This window comes from Coregonus clupeaformis, chromosome 12 (genome assembly GCF_020615455.1).
Source record: "Coregonus clupeaformis isolate EN_2021a chromosome 12, ASM2061545v1, whole genome shotgun sequence".
Classification (NCBI taxonomy): Eukaryota; Metazoa; Chordata; class Actinopteri; order Salmoniformes; family Salmonidae; genus Coregonus; species Coregonus clupeaformis.
The window spans coordinates 47651368-47669973 of record NC_059203.1 but is presented as its reverse complement, the minus strand read 5'-3'; the positions used below and the strand labels follow the sequence as shown (position 1 = coordinate 47669973).

At 41.3% G+C, this 18606-nt stretch overlaps 1 protein-coding gene across 1 annotated transcript; it reads left to right on the top strand.

Annotated features, from left to right (window-relative positions):
- The first annotated feature begins 8130 nt into the window (after positions 1-8130).
- Positions 8131-10504, top strand: LOC121578725 (tumor necrosis factor receptor superfamily member 4). Its single transcript, XM_041893111.2, has 7 exons — positions 8131-8342; positions 8589-8708; positions 8907-9041; positions 9133-9211; positions 9383-9624; positions 9739-9852; positions 9998-10504. The coding sequence occupies exons 1-7, from the start codon at positions 8243-8245 to the stop codon at positions 10087-10089; spliced, it is 882 nt and encodes a 293-aa protein (XP_041749045.1). The 5' UTR covers positions 8131-8242; the 3' UTR covers positions 10090-10504.
- The last annotated feature ends 8102 nt before the right edge of the window (positions 10505-18606 follow it).

The window sequence follows — 18606 nt, the reverse complement described above, 5'->3', positions numbered from 1 at the left end:
TTTTATAACTATTGATTTGTATTTATTTAATTTTAATTTATAAGTATTCATCAAGAATCAATGGGTATTTCTCAATTTAAAAGACTATTGCACTGCAGCAGTAAATATCCCAGATTGTTGCCTTTAATCACAAGGATATACACCTCTGTTTCTACTTTTTGTTCATTTGTTATTATAATTGTTTTAATGTTTTAAGATGAGCTATTTAGATGATGAACTACAAAATACAATTCTCTATAATTTGGTGGCATGTTTTATTTGAGATGTTCCTGTATGGATGGTTGATTGATTGTATATGCTTTATCTGTTGCTAATCATAGAATAACATCAGAATTTTTTATAATGGCTGATAGAGAAAACACAACATTTTGAGTGTACTTCCTCAGGAAGATGCGTGGTTGTAGGCCTATCTTGCAGATTAGCAAGAAATGCGGTTATTTCCGTCTGTAAAAGCAATCAAAATACTGGCACTCCCTGAACTTACTGGAAAAACATATGGTTAAACAGCACAGTTTCCATGAATAGGCCCACAGTCCCTGACATGTATTTCCCCAGAAGCCATCTCCTCATTTTCTCCGCCTTAATGTTCTGAATACAACAATTAGGGAAAAACATAAATAGGGGCAGCTTGGTGTTACATGGTGATCAAATGATCAAATGTACAGGGCCATATCCTACCCGTTCACCATGAGCTCATCTAACAGAATAATAACCACCTTGGGTCAAAGAGAGAGCCAGGCGGAGCTTAGCTTCAGCACCTTACTGGTCCAAAGAGGAGTAAGATAGAAAGTAGGCTAAAAATACTAACCCTAACCCTAAAATGGTAATACATTGTACTCAAAGCAGTAACCCTAACCCAAGCCACAAACATAACCCTAACCCTAGGTCCATGTCCACACCCTGGTTTAACCCTAGCCATAACCCTAACCCTAATCTTGACATAACCCTAACCCTAGCCCTCTTCTGCAAATACTGTACATATACATTTTAACTTGAGAACCTCATCATAAAGAACATTCAACTGGGTGGTTCGAGCCCTGAATACTGATTTGCTGACAGCTGTGGTATATCAAACTGTATACCACGGGTATGACAAAGCATTTATTTTTACTGCTCTAATTACATTGGTAACCAGTTTATAATAGCAATAAGGCACCTCTAGAGTTTGTGGTATATGGCCAATAGTCCACGGCTAAGGGCTGTATCCAGGCACTCAGTGATGCGTCGTGCTTAAGAACAGCCCTTAGCCGTGGTATATTGGCCATATACCACACCCCCTTTGGCCTTATTGCTTAATTATATCACTATGCAACAATGTTGAAATGAATATGAATGTCTCTTCCTTCTAGTCATGCCAGATAGCATATTATCAGTAGCATTATTTATGCATTGTTTTATTATGCAGAGCTTTTATTGTTTTGATCAACCCATAACTTTAACACAGTGGATGATACCACAGTACTTCCGTGTCTCTCCATGAGTCTGTTAGATGTGGTAGAATACATACACTGAGTGTACAAAACATTAGAAGCACCTTCCTAATATTGAGTTGCACCCCCTTTTGCCCTTAGAACAGCCTCAATTCGCCAGGGCATGGACTACAAGGTGTCGAAAGCGTTCCACAGGGATGCTGGCCCACGTTGACTCCAATGCTTCTCACGGTTGTGTCAAGTTGGCTGGATGTCCTTTGGGTGGTGGACCATTCTTGATGCACACAGGAAACTGTTGAGCGTGAAAAACTCAGCAGCGTTGCAGTTCTTGACACATTCAAACCGGTGAGCCTGGCAGCTACTACCATGCCCCGTTCAAAGGCACATCATTACTTTGTCTTGCCCATTCACCCTCTGAATGGTACACACACAAAACATGTCTCAATTGTCTCAAGGCTCAAAAACCCTTCTTTAACCTGTCTCCTCCCCTTCATCTACACTGATTGAAGTGGATTTAACAGGTGACCTCAATAAGGGATCATGGCTTTCAACTGGATTCACCTGGTCAGTCTATGTTATGGAAAGAGCATGTTCATATTGTTTTGTACACTTAGTACATGAAAACCATGCAGATAGTAATCTTGGTCAATGCCTGCATGCAGTGGAATCATCATGGAGTGTTTTGCAGAGGGTAGGGAAGGAAATTATGTACAATATATTTTTGAAGATTCAATGTTTCTGGTTGTTTTTCTTGCCAAAATGTCAACTATAGCATGTACAGTACCAGTCAAAAGTTTGGACACACCTACTCATTCAAGGGTTTTTCTTATTTTTAAAAACTATTTTCGACATTGTAGAATAATAGCGAAGACATCGAAACTATGAAATAACAGATATGGAATCATGTAGTATCCAAAAAAGTGTTCAACAAATGAAAATATATTTTATATTTTAGATTCTTCAAAGTAGCCACCCTTTGCCTTAATGACAGCTTTGCACACTCTTGGCATTCTCTCAACCAGCTTCACCTGGAATGCTTTTCCAACAGTCTTGAAGGAGTTCCTACATATGCTGAGCACTTGTTGGCTGCTTTTCCTTCACTCATCCTAAACCATCTCAATTGGGTTGAGGTCGGGTGATTGTGGAGGCCAGGTCATCTGATGCAGCACTCAATCACTCTCCTTTTACATTTACGTCATTTAGCAGACGCTCTTATCTAATTAGTAAATTTTTAGAGTATATTTAAAATTTTCATTTGTTATATATATATATATATATTTTTTTAATAAAATGTGTATTATTATTATTATTATTATTATTATTATTATTATTATTTATTAATTTTTTGTAGGGGTGGGGTGTAGGGTGGGGTGGGTAGAAGGATACCTTTTATACTATCCCAGGTATTCCTTAAAGAGGTAGGGTTTCAAGTGTCTCCGGAAGGTGGTCTGGAGAAGAGAGGAGGGGATAGGGTCAAGCGGGCAGGTTGTTGGGCGGCCGGCCATCACAAGTCACAAGATTTCATCTGGAGAGAGAGGGGAGAAAGAAGTCAAAGCATAGGGTAGGGCAGTGAGAGCAGGACCAGAGGTGTCATTTGACTTAACAAATGAGGATCGGATGTCGTCAACCTTCTTTTCAAAATGGTTGACGAAGTCATCCACAGAGAGGGAGGAGGGAGGGGGAGGAGGAGGCGGATTCAGCAGGGAGGAGAAAGTGGCAAAGAGCTTCCTAGGGTTAGAGGCAGAGGCTTGAAATGTAGAGTGGTAGAAAGTGGCTTTAGCAGCAGAAACGGAGGAAGAGAATGTAGAGAGGAGGGAGTGGAAAGATGACAGGTCCTTCTTGGTCAAATAGCCCTTACACAGCCTGGAGGTGTGTTGGGTCAATGTCCTGTTGAAAAACAAATGATAGTCCCACTAAGCGCAAACCAGATGGGATGGCGTATCGCTGCAGAATGCTGTGGTAGCCATGCTGGTTAAGTGTGCCTTGAATTCTAAATAAATCACAGACAGTGTCACCAGCAAAGCACCCCCACACCATCACACCTCCTCCTCCATGCTTCACAGTGGTAACCACACATGCGGAGATCATCCGTTCACCTACTCTGTGTCTCACAAAGACACGGCGGTTGGAACTAAAAATCTCAAATTTGGACTCATCAGACCAAAGGACAGATTTCCACTGGTCTATTGTCCATTGCTCATGTTTCTTTGCCCAAGCAAGTCTCTTCTTATTATTGGTGTCCTTTAGTAGGGATTTATTTGAAGCAAATCGACCATGAAGGCCTGATTCCCGCAGTCTTCTCTGAACAGTTGATGTTCAAATCAAATGAAATTGTATTTGTCATATGCGCCGAATACAACAGGTGTAGACCTTACAGTGAAATGCTTACAAGCCCTTAACCAACAATGCCATTTTAAGAAAAATAAGTGTTAAGTACACAATTGATAAGTAAAAAATAAAAGCAGTAAAATAACAGTTAAAAAAACAGTAGTGAGGCTATATACAGGGGGTACCGGTACAGAGTCAATGTGCGGGGGCACCGGTTAGTCGAGGTAATTGAGGTAATATGTACGTGTAGGTATAGATAAAGTGACTATGCCTAGATCGTTAAAAGAGAGTAGCAGCAGCGTAAAAGAGGGGGTGGGGGTGGGAATGCAAATAGTCCGGGTAGCCATTTGATTAGCTGTTCAGGAGTCTTATGGCTTGGGGGTAGAAGCTGTTAAGAAGCCTTTTGGACCTAGACTTGGCAAGAGAGAACAGTCTATGACTAGGGTGGCTGGAGTCTGAACATTTTTAGGGCCTTCCTCTGACACCGCCTGGTATAGAGGTCCTGGATGGCAGGAAGCTTGGCCCCAGTGATGTACTGGGCCGTACTCACTACCCTCTGTAGTGCCTTGCGGTCGGAGGCTGAGTAGTTGCCACACCAGGCAGTGATGCAACCAGTCAGGATGCTCTCGATGGTGCAGCTGTATAACTTTTTGTGGATCAGAGGACCCATACCAAATATTTTCAGTCTTCTGAGGGGGAATAGGCTTTGTCGGGTCCTCTTCATGACTGTCTTGGTGTGTTTGGACCATGATAATTTGTTGGTGATGTGGACACCAAGGAACTCTCAACCTGCTCCACTACAGCCCTGTCGATGAGAATGGGGGAGTTCTCGGTCCTTATTTTCCTGTAGTCCACAATCATCTCCTTTGTCTTGATCACATTGAGGGAGAGGTTGTTATCCTGGCACCACATGGCCAGGTCTCTGACCTCCTCCCTATAGGCTGTCTCATCGTTGTCGGTGATCAGGCCTACCACTGATTTGTCGTCAGCAAACTTAATGATGGTGTTGGAGTCGTGCCTGGCCATGCAGTCATGTGTAAAAAGGGAGTACAGGAGAGGACTGAACACGCACCCCTGAGGGGCCCCCGTGTTGAGGATCAGCGTGGCAGATTTGTTGTTACATACCCTTACCACCTGGGGGCGGCCCGTCAGTAAGTCCAGGATCCAGTTGCAGAGGGAGGTGTTTAGTCCCAGGGTCCTTAGCTTAGTGATGAGCTTTGAGGGCACTATGGTGTTGAACGCTGAGCTGTAGCCAATGAATAGCATTGTCAAAAGGTGTTCTTCTGTCCAGGTGGGAAAGGGCAGTGTGTAGTGCAATAGAGATTGCATCATCTGTGGATCTGTTGGGGCGGTATGCAAATTGGAGTGGGTCTAGGGTTTCTGGGATAATGGTGTTCATGTGAGCCATGACCAGCCTTTCAAAGCACTTCATGGCTACAGACGTGAGTGCTACGGGTCTGTACTCATTTAGGTAGGTTACCTTAGTGTTATTGGGAACAGGGACTATGGTGGTCTGCTTGAAACATGTTGGTATTACAGACTCATGTTGAAAATGTCAGTGAAGACACTTGCCAGTTGGTCAGCGCATGTTTGGAGTACACGTCCAGGCAATCCAACCTGCGGCCTTGTGAATGTTGGCCTGTTTAAAGGTCTTACTCACATTGGCTACGGGGAGCGTGAACACACAGTCGTCCGGAACAGCTGATACTCTCATGTATGCTTCAGTGTTGCTTGCCTAGAAGCGAGCATAGAAGTGATTTAGCTCGTCTGGTAAGCTCGTGTCACTGGGCAGCTCGCGTCTGTGCTTCCCTTTGTAGTCTGTAATAGTTTGCAAGCCCTGCCACATCCGACGAACGTCGGAGCCGGTGTAGTACGATTCAATCTTAGTCCTGTATTGATGCTTTGCCTGTTTGATGGATCATCGGAGGGCATAGCGGGATTTCTTATAAGCGTCCGGGTTAGATTCCAGCTCCTTAAAAGTGGCAGCTCTACCCTTTAGCTCAGTGCGGATGTTGCCTGTAATCCATGGCTTCTGGTTGGTGCATGTACGTATGGTCACTGTGGGGACGACGTCACCGATACACTTATTGATGAAGCCAGTGACTGATGTGGTGTACTCCTCAATGCCATCGGAAGAATCCCGGAACATGTTCCAGTCTGTGCTAGCAAAACAGTCCTGTAGCTTAGCATATGCGTCATCTGACCACTGGTGCTTCATGCTTTAGTTTTTGCTTGTAAGCAGGAATCAGGAGGATAGAATTATGGTCAGATTTGCCAAATGGAGAGTGTGGGAGAGCTTTGTACGTGTCTCTGTTTGTGGAGTAAAGGTGGTCTAGAGTTTTTTTTCCTCTGGTTGCACATTTAACATGCTGGTAGAAATGAGGTAAAACGGATTTAAGTTTCCCTGCACTAAAGTCCCCGTCCACTAGGAGCGTCGTCTCTGGATGAGCGTTTTCCTGTTTGCTTATGGCCGTATACAGTTCATTGAGTGCGGTCTTAGTGCCAGCATCGGTTTGTGGTGGTAAATGGACAGCTACAAAAAACATAGATGAAAACTCTCTTGGTAGATAGTGTGGTCTACAGCTTATCATAAGATACTCTACCTCAGGCGAGCAGAACCTCGAGACTTCCTTATTGGATTTCGTGCACCAGCTGTTGTTTACAAATATACACAGACCGCCACCCCTTGTCTTACCGGAGGCCGTTGTTCTATCTTGCCGATGCAGAGTAAACCCCACCAGCTGTATGTTATCCATGTCGTTGTAAAGCCAGAACTCGGTAAAACATAAGATATTACAGTTTTTAATGTCCCGTTGGTAGGATGTTCGTGATCGTAGCTCGTCATTTTGTTATCCAATGATTGTACGTTGGCTAATAGGACTGATGGAAGAGGCAGATTACACACTCGCCGTCAGATCCTTACAAGGCAACCCGACCTACGTCCCCGATATCTCTGTCTCTTTCTCCTGCGAATGACGAGGATTTGGGCCTTGTCGGGTGTCTAACGTAAATCCTTTGCGTCCGACTAGTTGAAGAAAAAATCTTTGTCCAGTATGAGGTGAGTAATCGCTGTCCTGATATCCAGAAGCTCTTTTCGGTCATAAGAGACGATGGCAGAAACATTATGTACAAAATAAGTTACAAATAACGCGAATAAACACACAAAATAGCACAATTGGTTAGGAGCCTGTAAAACGGCAGCCATCTCCTCCGGCGCCATTAGAGATGTGTCTGTTACTTGAAAACTGTGAAGCATTTATTTGAGCTGCAATTTCTACGGCTGGTAACTCTAATGAACTTATCCTATGCAGCAGAGGTAACTCTGGGTCTTCCATTCCTGTAGCATTTCATCATAGCACTTGATGGTTTTTGCGACTGCACTTGAAGAAACGTACAAAGTTCTTGAACTTTTCCGGATTGACTGACCTTCATGTCTTAAAATAATGATGGGACTGTCGTTTCTCTTTGCTTATTTGAGCTGTTCTTGCCATAATATGGACTTGGTCTTTTACCAAATAGGGCTATCTTCTGTATACCAACCCTACGTTGTCACAACACAACTGATGGGCTCAAACACATTAAGAAGGAAAGAAATTCCACAAATTAACTTTTAACAAGGCACACCTGTTAATTGAAATGAATTCCAGGTGACTACCTCATGAAGCTGGTTGAGAGAATGCCAAGAGTGTGCAAAACTCATCATTTTGATTTGTTTAACACTTTTGGGGTTACTACATGAGTCCATATGTGTTATTTCATCGTTTTGATGTCTTCACTATTATTCTACAATGTAGAAAATAGTAAAAATAAAGAAAAACCCTGGAATGAGTAGGTGTGTCCAAACTTTTGACTGGTACTGTATAATATAGAACAATGGACAACAATGAGTCATCCCATAACAAGAAATGAGATCACTTTAAGTGGACCTAATGAGAAACTAACATAGTGGGATGAGATGACATATCATGCAAGAACAATAAAATACTTTCTTGTCTGAAATATTTAGATATTTTGCTGTCAATAAAACACAACAATACATTATATTTCTACACCTCAACTTATCTTGAATCTTAAATTCTTTACATAATAAAGCCTAGGAGAAGGTGGGTTATGCTGAGATGTAGTATACATGGCATGTCCTACCTACCTCTCACAAACATAGAGGAAAACAACAGTTTTAAATGACTGGAAGTGATCAATTTATCGGCTGAAGGAAATATAATGAATCTTGAATGACAGAGGATTTTCAGTTGAAAGAATTAGAAAAATATAATTGATTTACCAGTCTTGGGGCGTGGATAACTTCAGAGGGACAGGAAATCATGATTCATCACAGAATGTTAACGCAGACATGGTACAGCTGAACTACACCACATCAAATATCAATATAAACTGTAGATATAAGTGAGTCGTTTTCATTTAGTTTCACACCCTCCCTCTACAGGTTGACAGACAGGAGATACCCTTTCTATAGGGAGAGTGATATGATGATCCTGTCTAAATTCTGGGTGCTCATCTATTTATGTATTTTTACTTGTAATGGATTTTTAAATCCTGTGGCGGCTGCTTACCAATGCAAAAAAGGTAAAGTATGAGTTATTGAATATTAAGGGCTATTGTGTAGCTTCTCTCTATGTTTTGCTGGGAATTATACTCTACTAAGTAATGCCGATGAATGTAGATGTAGACTTATCTTGAATATTTTTTTATTTACCATTGATACTATTAAGGTTACTCCTAATTTGTTGATACTTAGAATAAAATAATGACTCTGGCCGATATTAAGAAGAATTACAGTACAATGACAATAATGTGATTGATATTATCAAGGTGAGAGGATAAGTAGGTCTAGACATAACAAGGAACTGTGTGAACCGTGCCCTGACGAGTCCTTCCAGGCAGTACCAAATGAATCTCAGCAATGTCAACCCTGCCACTCCTGCGTTGAGGGTAAGTTATAATTATGCAATAAGAAGTTATAATCAATATGAATACATTATGTAAACAATAACCTGTTGATGTGTAAATCATGACAGAAGAGGATATTTTTTAAATGTATAATGATCCCACACCAAATCTTGAGTTGAATCTAAATAGCCATGAAACATGCCAGCGTAACCCACAGACAATATGATTGTTTCTATGCAGACACTGGGAGTGAGGTAATATCAAAGTGCTCAAAGACTTCTGATGTTATATGTCAGTGTCGTAGAGGATTCACTAACAGGGTCAAAGACTCTTCGCGATGCAAGTGTGCCACGGGTTCTGGGCTGGATACATCAGGTAAAGCGGAATCACATAATACTGATGCTTTTTAGTGGATTGATTAGTAAATCTGTAAATAACTGGCATGCTGCCTCATTTCTTGATTCAGGAATAATACCAGTATGCCGTGAATGTGAGCATGGATTCTTTACTACCGGCATGGACTCTACATGTGCGAAATGGCGAGAGTATGTAGAACAACTAACTAGCATTTGTCCGATTTTTGCTATTTGCAAAAAAGTATCAAGCAGTCTACTTGCATTTACAATATAACGTTGGACTTTCTGTCATCCTCTGCAATTGATTTGGAATCATTTTAACTGCAGTTTGACTCAGCTATGTATCTGCCTGTGTCTTAGATGTAGGAGTGGAGTGAAGATTCCGGGCACTACGATGTCAGATGTGATCTGTAATGAAGAGTCCGAGCCAGAGGGGAAGACCCTCCCATCCATGCAGCCCACTTCCCCCTCTGGCTCTATCCAGACCTTATCTAAGTCATTGATCCAGAACCAGAGCCAAGGGTCATCTCCTCATCCCAATGTCCCCACTGTAACACCAGCCCTCACTGGTCACAAGTCCTCAACGGCAGACTACAGCCAAGGTTGCATGCTGTTCTTGACTCTAGGGCATGACATTATAGATCCATGTATAACATTGTGTTACAGTGGATAGTGGTATGGCATTGTATGACTAATTACTTATTTCTAACTTTCAGTTATGACACTCATTGGAATTGTCCTGCTGCTTACTTTTCTACTTACCGCTGTGACCTACAACCTGGTCATCATTCCTTGCATCAACAACTACAAGAACCCGGTTGTCAGAACAGGTATGTGCAAATGTTAGTGAAATTATTATGAGAAGTGTTATGTTTGTTTCTTTAGCTATTATGTGTGTTGTAGTTTGGAATGTCATCTGTGTATATTTTGTGTGTTGTTTGGTTTGGGCATACTGACTCTATTATTCTACCCCAGCTCAGGACTCAATGTGCCGGAGGCCAGTTGAAGAAAGTGGGGACAGCAGTCTCTCTTCCCTGGTAAAACCACCAAGCTTGGGGGAGCCATGAAGAAAATACCTGTCTGTCTGTCTGTCAAAATGCTGTAGTTATTCTCAATGATACTCAGAATAAATGTATTTTAAACCAGAAACAACTTCAAACACCTGTTTGAACATTTTAAAATGCGGTCAATATTTGATTCCCATGTAATCTCTTATTATGGAAAAGCATGCCTCCTTATCAACAAAATGGTTGTTCTTTGCTGCTCTGGGAGATCTGCATGATGTTATTTTCACAAATGGGCTACTGACAAACTTCTGAGAAGTAGGCCTACTACTTCCTTCCTGTGTCTGGTTAAGATTTAGAGGAAAGATAATGTGATAATATTGCCAGTCTGGCAAAATAATGTGAAATATTGTACAATGTGTATTGTGTTAAATGTGGTTGTCTTTTATGTCTTTGCAAATAAAACCTTTTAACATTTTACATGATCCTAATGCCAATGTGCCATTCTTAAAAATTAAGACATTTGCATGCGCTATGACTCAGCAAGAACAGTACCAGGATGTATAGAATGTACAAGAAAGACTTTAGAGACACTGACGCTGGATCGGGGCTTCCCCATGTGGATAGGCTATACCGTTGCCTCTTTTTTTCCGTGAGAGAGATACTTCCACTCAGTCTATATGACTTCCACTCACGTTTTCAATCAAAACCATCAATTCAGACACAGAGGCTGCTTCCGTGAAAGACATCATATGTTGTTGATCACTGTTCTGATACTTCAGCTCAAAATTTCCCCTAATGCAGAGGTGTTCACCCTAACGTTTGGGTGGAAACAAAAGGTTCCACTAGTCTTTTCTTCACAACATCATCACTTTTCACATATTTCAGCAATGTTTGTTAACGTGGTTGTAGTAGAGATGTAGCCTAGTTTTACTAAATAAAGGGATATTATGTGCATAATAGAGGATGGAAAATGAGTGTTAGGTGATAAAAAACATTTAAATCCACATCAGTCCCTAATAAAACTGATTTGGGGTTGAGTTTATTGAAAAAGATAAGATTTTAGCCTTAACCCTTTTTCATCATTAGTAAACTGTCAGATGGGTGACTGCTATGTACCATGACTAGTTTTAGGTTTATCACAGTAGGTGCCAAGGATATATGATGATGAATCTTGATTAATTATATGTAGTCTGGATCTTGATTTAAAGCCTCATCTAATAGATTGTCACACCCTGGCTCTGGGGACTCTATATGTTGAGCCAGGGTGTGTAGATTCTATATGTTCTAGTTCTGTGTTGTAGGTCTATGTGTTATATTTCTATGTTGGCCAGTGTGGTTCTCAATCAGAGGCAACGAGTGTCAGCTGTGGCTGGTTGTCTCTGATTGGGAACCACATTTAAACAGTCTGTTTTCCCTTAGTGTTTGTGGGATCTTGTTTCCGTTTGGTTTGTTTCCGTGTTGGTTGTGTAAACCGTAGGACTGCATGTTTCGTTTGTTGCTTTGTTGTTTATATTATCACTAAAGATAATAAAGTTCAAGTATGTTTGCAACTAACGCTGCGCATTGGTCTACTCCGTCTAACGATCGTGACATAGATGGAACATTTTACAGTACAGGATGCCCATCACTGGACTTATTATGAGCTCACCAAAGGGACTAATGCCGGCGGTTGGCATCCAATGTTATGGTGCATTACCTCCACCTACTGTACTGGACCGCTCCCGCTTCCCGCCTGCGTACTGAAGTCCTAGCTTAAAAATGTACCAATAGAAGTATAAAGAGGGGTTCCTGCAGATGCAGGAATGCCTACATGCAGGAACGTCATGAATTGCCGGTCACAATTACACACCATTCTCGTTTCACCCTTACCGAAAAAACAGGCTTCTGGCAAACAGTTGTGGCATACCTTTGGCCAATTTTTAAGCTCATATTTTCACATGCAAATTAGTTTTGTGGCAAACTGTTGCGGCAAATTTGCGTCAACTTGTGAACTTCTGGCAAACAATTCTGGGAAACTTGTGGCGAACATTCTGTTTGCTGCAAACTCTGTATGAATATGCAAATTAGATCAGGTTTTTGGTAACTGTGTGTTAAACAACATTGAAATGTATACATAAACCAAATCACATAACTTACTTTAGAGAAAAAAAACGAAATATACTAAATGTGGTAAATATACTTAACATGTATTCAATGTCTTTAACAGATAAAAATAAATCCAATATAACTTAAAATCATCAACATGGTAATGAAAAAAAGAGCAGTCCAGATATTTCCCAAATAAATTGTTTATTTAATATTTTATGTAGCTACAATATTTACATGAGAGGAATGTGAACACTATGGGGATGTTGACCTTCGGATGTTTAAAGGGACAACAGAACTATTTACATGAGCCAAGTGACACTGAGCAATAGATTAACCAATGGAAGTTTAAAAAGATAATTAACACAATTGTAATAATTAAAACAACAAAAATTAAATCAAACCCAGTTCAGAACTATTGCCTTTCTTAGTGAACTTTGGAGATGGCGGCTCTGTGGAAGTCCTTCGTCCAAAGCTTGTTGAATGCATGCACTGAAACAATCTGAAAACAAAATTAGGATACTGAAAACAATCTATTTTGGCCTCTTAAAAAGGAAGACATTTAGTTTTTTAATTTACAAAATAACTTATTGTTACTCAAAAAAAATGCTGGATTAAAAATAACCCAATTTGGGTAATTTCATCAACCCAGCGCTGGGTCAATTGTCACGACTTCCTGCCTCCCCTCCTTGTTCGGGCAGGCTTTCGGGGTTCGTCGTCACCGGCTTATTAGCCACTGCCGCTCCATATATCATCATTCCATTTGTCTTGTCTTGTCAATTACACACACCTGGTTCTTATCCCCTCATTAGTCTGTGTATAAGTGTTCCCTCTGCCCCCTTGTCCTTGTGGGTGATTGTTTATTGTGAGAGTAGTGTAGCTCGGGGTAGATTATTCCCCTGTGCCTGTATTTTGTTAGATCTACCCGTACCTTGTATTGCCGGGGTAGATTGTTCCCCTGTGCCTGTATTTTGTTGTCGCTATCCACCACAACTGTGTACGACGGAATAAACTCTGTATTCGATGATATACCCTCCTGCGCCTGACTCCTAATCACACTCATCACATCAATATTGGACAAACACAGCATTGAGTTAATTCAACCAAGCATATTTGGGTTGTGCTTCTAACCCAGCGCAGTGCTTCTAACCCACTGTTCTTCCTCTGTTAACCATGGTTACCTGCAAGGAAACACGTGCCGTCATCATTGCTTTGCACAAAAAGGGATTCAGGGGCAAGGATATCGCTGCTAGTAAGATTGCACCTAAATCAACCATTTATCAGATCATCAAGAACTTCAAGGAGAGTGGTTCCATTTTTGTAAAGAAGGCTTCAGGGCGCCCAAGAAAGTCCAGCAAGCGCCAGGACCGTCTCCTAAAGTTGATTCAGCTGCGGGATCGGGGCACCACCAGTGCAGAGCTTGCTCAGGAATGGCAGCAGGCAGGTGTGAGTGCATCTTCACGCACAGTGAGGCAAAGACTTTTGGAGGATGGCCTGTGGAAGGGCAGCAAAGAAGCCACTTCTCTCCAGGAAAAACATCAGGGACAGACTGATATTGTGCAAAAGGTACAGGGATTGGACTGCTGAGGACTGGGGTAAAGTCATTTTCTCTGATGAATCCCCTTTCCGATTGTTTGGGGCATCTGGAAAAAAGCTTGTCCGGAGAAGACAAGGTGAGCGCTACCATCAGTCCTTTGTCATGCCAACAGTAAAGCATCCTGAGACCATTCATGTGTGGGGTTGCTTCTCAGCCAAGGGAGTGGGCTCACTCACAATTTTGCCTAAGAACACAGCCATGAATAAAGAATGGTACCAACACATCCTCCGAGAGCAACTTCTCCCAACCATCCAAGAACAGTTTGGTGACAAACAGTGCCTTTTCCAGCATGATGGAGCACCTTGCCATAAGGCAAAAGTGATAACTAAGTGGCTCGGGGAACAAAACATCAAATTTTTGGGTCCATGGCCAGGAAACTCCCCAGACCTTAATCCCATTGAGAACTTGTGGTCAATCCTCAAGAGGTGGGTGGATAAACAAAAACCCACAAATTCTGACAAACTCCAAGCATTGATTATGTAAGAATGGGCTGCCATCAGTCAGGATGTGGCCCAGAAGTGAATTGACAGCAGGCCAGGGTGGATTGCAGAGGTCTTGAAAAAGAAGGGTCAACACTGCAAATATTGACTCTTTGCATAAACTTAATGTAATTGTCAATAAAAGCCTTTGACACTTATGGAACGCTTGTAATTATACTTCAGTATACCATAGTAACATCTGACAAAAATATCTAAAAACACTGAAGCAGCAAACTTTGTGAAGACCAATACTTGTGTCATTCTCAAAACTTTTGACCACAACTGGACATTTACAATAACATTAGACAACTTAACATTTACATACAGTACCAGTCAAAGAGTGTGCAACGCTGTCATCAAGGCAAAGGGTGGCTACTTTGAAGAATCTAAAATATAAAGTATATTTTGATTTATTGAACACTTTTTTGGTTACTACATGATTCCATATGTGTTATATCATAGTTTTGATGTCTTCACTATTATTCTACAATGTAGAAAATAGTACAAATAAAGAAAAACCCTGGAATGAGTAGGTGTGTCCAAACAACTGACTGGTACTGTACATATCCACAAACATTAATGACGTCACACTTGCTCAGATCCACATTCACGCCGTATTCACACCCAATGCTGTTTCTAATGCTCGTGAGACTCTGCCCCATATGACTTCAAATTGTTGTGGCCAGACAAACAATTACTTTTCCATTGCAGTTAATCACTAGTCTGGCAAACATCTAACTTTTGAAGTCCTCCTGACTTCAGAGTCTGGAATGGCTCTTTGTTGGCACAATGCGTCGATAATGAAGGGGGCTGTGCTTTTACTGGTTGGCTCTCTTCTGTGTCTTTCTCACTCAAACACCCACAGCCACACACAGCCCCTGAATGCCGCCCCCTTGTATTACAATAGTTGGATTTTTAAATCCAAATAATGAGAGGTCTTAACCCCGTCACACAAAAAACATTTCAGAGAACCAATCAAACCCTGTCACACAATTTATTAGCGAATATTGCATTAACCCCCTAGAGTCGATTAACGCACCGGTGTGTCAATCTAAGTAACATAATAAAATAATCAGATCAAAATCCGTCAGTTTAAGCTAGAGATATCTTTTTGCTTGGGATGCGTCTCAATCCACGCATCCGCCGATGTCGCACTTCCGCGGTGAAAGGTGGCAGAGCTAGTGCGGTGTTTGTCAGATCATGAGACGTACCAAAACATTTCTGTAGCGTCCGAACATGTTCCCCATTTTGCTCTACGCACCCACAAGTGTCAATGGACTCGTCTGAAGGTAACCGGTACTGGTTTTGAAAAAATGTTATGTAAGTATGAAGGTAGTTTTATGCCTACACCCCAAAAAGGGGTTAAATGTGTAAAAAAACTAAAAAATACTTCCTGAGCTAGATATAGGACAGACACTTCAAAACCTTGTTTCTTATGAATTATTATTTTTTTTTTTAAAAATTGCCATTCGTGAAAGTGTTATTCAATGCGTTTCTCTGGGCCATAGTAGTAAAGGCTAAATTCAATATTTTATCAAATTATTCTTTCTTATTTTTTGATACCTAAAGGGGTCCTAAAATTCAAAATCAAATAGCTAAATGATCCATAGTATGACCATCATAAAACAATCCCCCCTCCCACGTCAGCCAGGCTAGTTAATCACAGCAAACAGAATCAAATTCAAGTCTAATGTTTTTGTAAAAAATGGAACCCACCATGCCTGGAGTATCCCGCAGATCAGGATACTCTCTGACTATCTCGACTGTCTTGGCCCCATTCTGTCTGGTCCACTGAGCCCTCTGGAACATGGTCTCCTTCATGTACTCCACAACCTGGTTTGCCAGCCAGATGTTGTTCAGCCACTTGGTCATCTGGGCTGCCCTCTCACATTTGACTCTGTTGTGAGCACAAAGTATTCAATGAATTATAAATTCCTTTTAACAATCAGTTTTCCAAATTCACAAATCTTTCAACATGTACCTGGCAAGACCGGGCTACTGCTCAACCTTGGTGTGTCTACAGTCCTAGGTATTCATGTGTGTCCTGAGGACCTCCTCTCGAGTATAGAAAAGTGGCTTTTACAGAATACTCACTGCGTGTAAGGATTTTATGTTCTTCTTTAGCTTCAGGCTATAGTCGAGTCGTCCAAAAGCAAGAGCGTTTCCTGGTCCATCTCTTCCACTGCAAAAAGGAAAGTGGGTACCTAATCAGTTGCACAACTGAATGCATTAAACCGAAATGTGACTTCTGCATTTAACCCAACCCCTCTGAATCAGAGAGGTGCGGGGGGCTGCCTTAATTGACATCTATGTCTTCATCGCCCGGGGAGCAGTTGTTGTTGGGGGTTAACTGCCTTGCTCAAGGGAAGAACGGCAGATTTTTCCACCTTGCTGGCTCGGGGATATGAACTAGGGACCTATCAGTTACTGGCCCAACTCTCTTTACCGCTAGGCTTAACCGCTAGCGGGGAGATTTTAAGGGATAGTTTCACCCACATTTCTAAATTAAGTACTTTGAGGGAGGAGTTGATAAGCCAGGTCAAATGGTTGAACAAAGGCAGATGAGGAAAGAGCTAAATGAATAGGGGTGGCAGTAGCTTCGAGGTTAGAAAGGCAGGGCAATATCTGAACCCCCGAGCTACCTGCGGGGAAATCTGCAGTAAGTGATCCATCAGCCAGAGGGTTACCGGCTACAATATCTCTGTATACTACCTACCGCTGTGGTATTTGTATTTATCAGGGATCCCTATTAGCTGCTGCCTCGGCAGCAGCTACTCTTTCTGGGGTCCAAACACATTAAAGCACTTACGTTACATAAAAAACAAAAGATAAAACAGTACATCATACAACATTATTACACCACTACATATCTACAATACAAAACGTACAATACAAAATGTATAATACCACCATACAACAATATTACAATGTAAGCGTGTGCGTGTGTCTGTACCACACTACTGAACAGTAGTCTAGGTGCGACAAAACTAGGGCCTGTAGGCCCTGCCTTGTTGATAGTGTTGTTAAGAAGGCAGAGCAGCGCTTATGGACAGACTTCTCTCCATCTGAGCTACTGTTGTATCAATATGTTTTGACCATGACAGTTTACAATCCAGGGTTACTCCAAGCAGTTTAGTCACCTCAACTTGCTCAATTTCCACATTATTCATTACGAGATGTAGTTGAGGTTTAGGGTTTAGTGAATGATTTGTCCCAAATACAATGCTTTTAGTTTTCAAAATATTTAGGACTAACTTATTCCTTGTCACGCATTCTGAAACTAACTGCAGCTCTTTGTTAAGTGTTGCAGTCATTTCAGTTGCTGTAGTAGCTGACGTGTACAGCCCCCACAATATTTTTTATCATCAATTTTTCTCAGCCAATCATCAGTCATTTGTGCAAGTGCTGTGCTTATTGAATGTCCTTCCCTACAAGCGTGCTGAAAGTCTGTTGTCAATTTGTTTACTGTAAAAATAGCATTGTATCTGGTCAAATACCATTTTTTCCCCAGAAGTTTACTAAGGGTTGGTAACAGGCTGATTGGTCGGCTATTTGAGCCAGTAAAGGGGGCTTTACTATTCTTGGGTAGCGGAATGACTTTTGCTTCCCTCCAGGCCTGAGGGCACACACATTCTAGTAGGCTTAAATGTAAGATATGGCAAATAGGAGTGGCAATATCGTCCGCTATTATCCTTAGTAATTTTCCATCCAGATTGTCTGACCCCGGTGGCTTGTCATTGTTGATAGACAACAATATTTCTCTCACCTCTTCCACACTCACACTACAGAATTCAAAAGCACAACGCTTGTCTTTCATAATTTGGTCAGATATACTTGGATATGTAGTGTCAGCATTTGTTGCTGGCATGTCATGCCTAAGTTTGCTTATCTTGCCAATGAAAAAGTCATTAAAGTCTTTGGGAATATCAGTGGGTTTTGTGATGAATGAGCCATCTGATTCAGTGAATGATGGAGCTGAGTTTGCCTTTTTCCCACAAAATTTCATTTAAGGTGCTCCAAAGCTTTTTACTATAATTCTTTATGTCATTTATTTTTGTTTCATAGTTTAATTTATTTTTATTTAGTTTAGTCACATGATTTCTTAATTTGCAGTACGTTTGCCAATTGATTGGGCTGCCAGACTTATTTGCCATACCTTTTGCCTCATCCCTCTCAGCCATACAATTTTTCAATTCCTCACCAATCCAAGGGGATTTAACAGTTTTTACAGTCATTTTCTTAATGGGTGCATGCTTCTTAGTAACTGGAATAAGCAATTTCATAAATGTGTCAAGTGCAGCGTCTGGTTGCTCCTCATTACACACCACAGACCAGCAAATATTATTTACATCATCAACATAAGAATCACTACAAAACTTATTGTATGACCTCTTATACACTATGTTAGGCCCAGCC

Coding starts and splice junctions, on each gene's coding strand:
- LOC121578725 (XM_041893111.2), top strand. CDS start 8,243: ATGATGATCCTGTCTAAATTCTGGGTGCTCATCTATTTATGTATTTTT. Junction 9,212..9,382: donor ACATGTGCGAAATGGCGAGA/GTATGTAGAACA, acceptor CCTGTGTCTTAG/ATGTAGGAGTGGAGTGAAGA. Junction 9,853..9,997: donor GAACCCGGTTGTCAGAACAG/GTATGTGCAAAT, acceptor ATTCTACCCCAG/CTCAGGACTCAATGTGCCGG.